The sequence below is a fragment of the Podospora anserina genome, chromosome 6 (assembly GCF_000226545.1).
Source record: "Podospora anserina S mat+ genomic DNA chromosome 6, supercontig 2".
NCBI classification, from domain to species: domain Eukaryota; kingdom Fungi; phylum Ascomycota; class Sordariomycetes; order Sordariales; family Podosporaceae; genus Podospora; species Podospora anserina.
Window position 1 is genome coordinate 887,827 of NW_001914857.1, and position 7,530 is coordinate 895,356.

General features: G+C 55.0%; 1 protein-coding gene across 1 annotated transcript; it reads left to right on the plus strand.

Moving 5' to 3' along the window:
• Positions 1–1,386: 1,386 nt before the first annotated feature.
• Positions 1,387–7,368, plus strand: PODANS_6_5930 (uncharacterized protein; the record flags this gene model as incomplete). The annotated part of the gene is made up of 1 exon (XM_001910057.1): positions 1,387–7,368. The coding sequence occupies one exon, from the start codon at positions 1,387–1,389 to the stop codon at positions 7,366–7,368; it is 5,982 nt and encodes a 1,993-aa protein (XP_001910092.1).
• Between the last annotated feature and the right edge of the window lie 162 nt (positions 7,369–7,530).

The window sequence follows — 7,530 nt, forward strand, 5'->3', positions numbered from 1 at the left end:
GGAGGGAGGGGTGGTGGATGGAGGAGGAGGAGATGGTGAGGGGGAGGGGGGTGGTTGTTGGAAGGGTGAGGGGCAGGGGAAGGAGAAGGGGGAAATTGGAGGGGATTTATGGAGAAAAGGAGGGGAGTGATGCTGATGATGAGGAGGGGACGCCGAGGGGGAGGAGGGCGTCGGTGGGGAGTTATTACATGGAGTTGAGGGAGAAGGTTGGGGTGGGGGTTATTGAGGAGGAGAAGGAGGCGATGGGCAAAGTGGATGCGGCTGCTGCGGTTAGGATGAGGAAGCAGGTCAAGTGTGCGGAGAGGGCGGCTGGTGGGGGGAGGGTTAGGCTGCGAACGGGAGGGGAGGGGGCGGCGAATATTGGGGTCAGGAGGAACAAGTCGGTGCCGGTGTTGTGTGTTGAAGGGGAGGAGTACAGGGGGTGAATTTGTGTTTCTGGTAGGCTTTGGTGTTTTGGATTTTGGTGCGAATAGGTCGGCACTGTTTGGGTTTTGCTGTTTGTTTTGGATTTCGGACACTCATTGCTAGGGAGTTGTTGGGTTTTCTTTTGTTTCCTCGAGGGGGCGGTTAATACTCTCTGAATGAATGGAGGCAGGAGGACCTCACGGGAGGAAGACTGGCGAGCGGACAAATGGCATCGAGATACCACGGCAGCAACAACGACATTGACGGGACATTATCATCTTTCTTACGGAATGGGACACAAAATGGCAGCACAACAACATATGACGGCGGCAAGGTAAAGGCTAGTAGGCCAGGAAAAGGGGGAAGGCATTGGCTTACTTACATCTATCTGTCTGGCTTTGGCATGCATTGGGTACATAGATTGGGTGTTTTCTTGGTGGGAATCACATTTGGATATATTTAAGGGGTGATAATGTATGGGATGGGAATCCAAAATGATAAACACATTTTTGCACCTCTGAATTGTGCTCGAGTTATTCTAGACATGACTACGTACGGGCTGCGAGATGGGGGAAAGGGAGGGTTAGGGTTAAGCACCTATGAATCACAAGCAGCCGTGAGCCGCAAACCCATTCTCCGGGCTGACTCAAACGGGCAAGCTTGGCCGAGCTTGATTTGTGAGGGGCAACTTATCAACGCTTAAACTCACTTCGTTGGGGGAAGGATTATCTGCGATTCTCCCGCCGTTGAAGAGCTCAGAGGGTTTCATCGCATCGGCAAAAATAAACGGTCTGAAAACAAAGGGCATAAACAACAGCTCGACCTCTGGCCATTCCTTGACGACACAGCAGTAGCTCATCAGCCTGAGCCCACTATTCACAACCTCACCACTTGATTACCTACCTACCTACCTTTGAGCCATCAACACCAGTATCATTCATTCCCACGGCACACAAATCCCAGGAATCTCACACGGCAAAAATGACGACTCCATCCCTCAGCTTAGAAGAATGGCGCGCCCAGGTCTCAGCCATGAAATCAGCCGTCGCCTCGGCCACCCTCAAACCATCACCCCCGACGAACAGCGACAACGAAGGCGACTGGACAGACGACGAGATTGAGCCCCGGCACCCCAGAAACGGGGACATCTGGGACTTTATCTCGGACGACGACGACGACGACCTCCTCTCCGACAGTGATGACTCTGAGGACATCTCCAGCGGTGGTGACGACCAGTTCAGCGGCCGGCCTTCCAGTTCGGAAACGGTTTACGACCTGAACTGGTTGGCGGCGAAATGCCAAAACCACCCCTCCGGTCTTGACGCCCAAGCATTAGAGGGGCAGATTCTGGAAATTTTGACAGCGGGAAAGAGGTCGGAAGAGGAGGTGCAAAGCCAACTGACTGACCTGATCGGTTTTGACGACTTGGACTTTGTGGTCGAGTTGTCTCTGCACAGGGGCGAGGTTGTTGCCGCTGCTGCCTCAGAGAGGTCTGGCACCCGGTTGCTGACAAAAGCTCAGAGGCAGGAGCAGTTACGGGAAAGGGATCGGTTGCACAAGGGCCGAAAGTTGCAACAGGCACGGGAAAAGGAGGAGGAGTATCCCCACGTTTACAAACAATACCATGGTGGAAACACGCTGTCGCACAGCGGGCACAAGTACAAGCTCCCGCCCAACAGTCAGAGGTTGGAGTTTGAAAAGCACGAGGAGTATGTCATCCCCGCGGGGCGGGCGGGGACGCTGTGGCCGGGGCACAGGCTTGTCAGCATCAAGGAGCTGGATGGGCTTTGCCGGGGGACGTTTAGGGGGTATGAGAGTCTGAATCGGATGCAGAGCTTAGTTTACCCGGTTGCGTACAAGACGGGGGAGAACATGCTGATCTGTGCGCCGACGGGGGCGGGAAAGACAGATGCTGCGATGTTGACTGTGCTGCAGACGGTGGGGCAGTATCTGACGCCGAGTCCTGGGGAGGTTCATGACGCGAGCGAGTTTGGGGTTGATCTGGCAGAGTTCAAGATTGTGTATGTCGCGCCGATGAAGGCGCTGGCGGCCGAGATTACGGAGAAGTTGGGGAAGAGGTTGGCTTGGTTGGGGGTCAGGGTGAGGGAGTACACGGGTGATATGCACCTGACGAAGAGGGAGGTGGTGGAGACGCAGGTTATTGTTACGACGCCGGAGAAGTGGGACGTGGTTACACGAAAAGGGACGGGGGATACCGAGTTGGTGCAGAAGGTCAGGTTGTTGATCATTGATGAGGTGCATATGCTTCATGATGAGAGGGGTGCGGTGTTGGAGAGTCTGGTGGCGAGGACGCAGAGGCAGGTGGAGAGCACGCAGAGCTTGATTCGTATTGTTGGATTGAGTGCCACGCTGCCGAATTATGTGGACGTGGCCGACTTTTTGGGCGTGAACAAGCAGAGGGGGTTGTTTTATTTTGATTCGAGCTTCAGGCCGGTGCCGTTGGAGCAGCACTTTTTGGGCGTGAAGGGGAAGGCGGGGACGAGGCAGTCGAGAGACAACATTGACGAGGTGGCGTTTGAGAAGGTGAGGGAGATGCTGGAAGAGGGGCATCAGGTCATGGTCTTTGTCCATTCGAGGAGGGACACGCAGGCGACGGCCAAGATGCTGTATGAGAAGGCTACGGATCAGGCTTGTGTCGGGTTGTTTGATCCGAGTGGGAGTGAGAAGTTTGAGGCGGCGATGAGGGATGTGAAGCAGACGAAGGCGAGGGAGATTAGAGACTTGGTGCCAAAGGGGCTGGGCATTCACCATGCGGGTATGGCGAGGTCGGACCGGAACTTGATGGAGAGGTTGTTTGGGGAGGGTGTGATCAAGGTCTTGTGCTGTACGGCAACGTTGGCGTGGGGCGTCAACCTGCCGGCGGCGGCGGTTGTCATCAAGGGGACCCAAGTCTACAGTGCCCAGGAGGGCAAGTTTGTGGACCTGGGCATTCTGGATGTGCTGCAAATCTTTGGTCGTGCTGGTCGTCCCCAGTTTGAGGATACTGGTATTGGCATGATCTGCACGACGCACGACAGGCTGGCTCATTACCTCACTGCCGTGACCGACCAGCTACCGATCGAGTCCAAGTTCTCGGCCAAGTTGGTGGACAACTTGAACGCTGAGATAGCGCTGGGCACCGTCACCTCGATCAACGATGCCGTCAAGTGGATCGGTTACTCGTATCTGTTTGTGCGGATGAGGAGGAACCCGATGGCCTATGGTATCGACTGGTCCGAGTACAGCGACGACCCTCAACTGGTCCAAAGACGACGCAAGCTGGCCATTCAAGCTGCCCGGACGCTTCGGCAGAGTCAGATGATCATCTTCAACGAGACGACCGAGGAGCTGCGCAGCAAGGACATCGGCCGTATTGCCAGCCAATACTACATTCAACACACCAGCATCCAAATCTTCAACTCGCTGATGAAGTGGGACTCGGCCGAGAAGGACATCCTCATGATGATTGCCATGTCTGGCGAGTTTGACAACATTCAGTCGAGAAACAACGAGGCCGACGAGCTGTCGCGGATGAAGGCGAACCAGCACTTTATCCCGTACGAGATCAAGGGCGGCATTGACACACCGCAGACAAAGACCAATATCCTGCTGCAGGCATACATCTCAAGGCTCCAGCCAGAGGACTTTGCGCTGACAAACGACTTGAATTATGTTGCTCAGCAGGCCGGCCGTATCTGCCGGGCTCTGTTCATGATTGCGCTGAACAGGAGATGGGGGTACCAGTGCTTGGTTCTGTTGACCATGGCCAAGTCGATTGAGAAGCGGATTTGGGCTTTCCAGCATCCGTTCCACCAGTTCGATCTCCCCAAGCCGGTTCTGAACAGCCTGGACGCGAAGGAGGCTTTGTCGATTGAGTCGATGCGCGAGATGGAGCCGGCCGAGATTGGGAATCTGGTCAATAACTTCAAGACGGGCCACAAGATTGCCAAGTTGCTTGACAACTTCCCCACCTTGAGCATCGAGGCCGAGATTGCGCCCTTGAACCGGGATGTCTTGAGAATCAGGCTGTTTGTCACTCCTGATTTCCGCTGGAATGATTACCTTCATGGGACCTCGGAGTCGTACTACATCTGGGTTGAGAACTCGGAGACGTCTGAGATCTATCATCATGAGTTCTTCATCCTTAGTAGGAGGAGGTTGCATGATGATCATGAGCTCAACTTTACGATTCCGCTGAGCGATCCGCTGCCGAATCAGATTTACGTCAGGGCGGTGTCTGACCGATGGCTTGGTGCTGAGACGGTCACTGCTGTTTCTTTCCAGCATCTCATCAGGCCGGACACCGAGAGCGTGTACACGGATCTCCTGAACCTTCAGCCTCTGCCTGTTTCGGCTCTCAAGAACCCGGCCCTGGAGGAGCTGTACGCCCAGCGCTTCCGGTACTTCAACCCCATGCAGACGCAGTTGTTCCACACGCTGTACCACCGACCAGTCAACGTTCTGCTGGGTTCGCCAACAGGCAGCGGCAAGACTGTGGCTGCCGAACTGGCCATGTGGTGGGCTTTCCGGGAGCATCCTGGGTCAAAGGTGGTTTACATCGCTCCCATGAAGGCCCTCGTCCGCGAGCGTGTCAAGGACTGGGGCGACCGCCTTGCCAAACCATTGGGGCTGAGGCTGGTAGAGTTGACGGGTGACAATACTCCCGACACCCGGACCATTCAAGACGCTGATATCATCATCACCACTCCCGAGAAGTGGGATGGCATCTCGCGTAGTTGGCAGACGAGAGGATACGTCCGCAAGGTTAGTCTGGTCGTTATTGACGAGATTCATCTGCTGGCTGGTGACCGTGGTCCTATTTTGGAGATTATCGTGTCGCGCATGAACTACATCGCTGCGTCGACAAAGAATGCCGTCAGGCTGTTGGGCATGTCGACTGCTTGCGCCAATGCGACTGACTTGGGGAACTGGCTAGGTGTGAAAGGGGAGGAGGGGCTGTTCAACTTTAGGCACTCGGTTCGTCCAGTGCCGCTGGAGTTGTATATCGATGGGTTCCCAGAGGTTAGAGGCTTCTGTCCGCTGATGCAGTCTATGAACCGGCCTACTTTCCTGGCTATCTTGAATCATAGTCCGGAGAAGCCCGTTATCGTCTTTGTGCCGTCCCGTCGGCAGACGAGGTTGACGGCCAAGGATCTGATCAATCTGTGCGGTATGGAGGATAACCCGAGACGGTTCTTGAGCATGGACGAAGATGACTTGCAGGGTATCTTGTCTCGGGTCAAGGACGAGGCTCTCAAGGAGGCCATCAGCTTTGGAATTGGTCTGCATCATGCCGGTCTGGTCGAGGGTGACAGGCAGATCGCCGAGGAGCTGTTCCTCAACAACAAGATCCAGATCTTGATCGCGACGAGCACGCTGGCTTGGGGTGTCAACTTGCCAGCTCACTTGGTCGTGGTCAAGGGAACGCAGTTCTACGACGCCAAGATTGAGGCGTACAAGGACATGGACTTGACGGATGTGCTGCAGATGTTGGGTCGTGCTGGTCGCCCGCAGTTCGACAGCTCTGGTGTTGCTCGCATCTTTACGCAAGACTCCAAGAAGGACTTTTACAAGCACTTCTTGCACACCGGCTTCCCGGTTGAGTCGTCGCTGCACACGGTGCTGGACAACCATTTGTGTGCTGAGATTTGCGCCGAGACGATCATCACCAAGCAGGATGCGTTGGACTACCTGACGTGGACGTTTTTCTTCAGACGCTTGCACAAGAATCCGTCGTATTATGGGCTGGAGATCTCTGCCGAGGAGCACAACACCACTACGGCTCAGCAGCTGGCCAACGAGTTTATGATCTCCATGGTGGACTCTTCGCTCCATGAGCTGACAGTGTCAAAGTGCGTGGAGGTTTACCCCAACGGGGATGTCGACCCTACACCCCTAGGCAAGATCATGTCCTACTACTACCTCTCCCACAAAACCATCCGCCAGCTCGTCAAGAAAGCCAAACCCCAAGCCGCCTTCATCGACGTCCTGTCATGGATGTCCATCGCGACCGAATACGACGAACTCCCCGTCCGGCACAACGAAGACCTCATCAACGCCGAGCTATCCAAGAACCTCCCCTTCCCAGGGACAGCCTTCGGTCTGCCCATGTGGGATCCCCATGTCAAGGCTTTTTTGCTGTTGCAAGCTCACATGTCGGGGATTACGCTGCCGATTACCGATTACGTCGGTGATCAGACTTCGGTATTGGATCAGTCAGTTCGTATCATCCAAGCCGGCATCGACGTCATGGCCGAACTGGGTTATCTCTCCTCTCTCAAATCGTTTGCTTCCCTCCTCCAGGCAGTAAAGGGTGGCATCTGGCCTGACGAGGACCCCGTCTCCTTGCTGCCGGGAGTCTCCCTCCCTGCAAACAACAAGCGCAAACCCACGCTGTTGCGGGACATCGCGAGGATGTCCCGCAACCAGAACCAACTCGATCGTCTTGCTCGCGAGCTTCACGTCCCGAGTTCTGCAATCGCCAAGTTCAAAAAAGCCGCGGCTTGCCTGCCTGATGTGAATGTCAGTGTCGACGATGTGAGAAACACGTCTTTGACCGTCACCTTGAGGCGTCAGAACCCCATCACGGAAAGGGAGGGGAGGATCTACGCGCCAAAGTATCCCAAGCCACAGACAGAGGGGTATTTTGTTATTGTTGGGGATTTGGCCACGGACGAGGTGGTGGCTGTCAAGAGGGTGGGTTGGAGTGGACGGCAGGCTAGAGACAAAAATGGGAAGAGAAACCCCGTTGAGATTGGGGACAGGCCGACGGCGAGAGCGGTGATCAAGTTGCCTGATTGGGAGGACAAGAGGAGGTATGATGTTTTGGTGGTGAGTGATGGGTATGTGGGTGTGGAGTGGGGGGTTAAGGCTGATGTGCCGGGGAAGCCGGTGGTGGATGTCGATGTCGGGGGGAAGGAGAAAGGGAAGATGCCTCAGGGGCAGGAAGGGGAGATGAGTTGAGTTAAGACATGAAAATAAGAGATGGGCTCCAGAGGTTCGAGAAGTTGTCCAAGTAAAAGGCTCACAAATACATGAATCGAATATAACCCACACACACCAATAAACAACACTGCGAGAATCTGCGTGAATAAAACCGGGGGAATAACTCCTAGAGAATGCAAC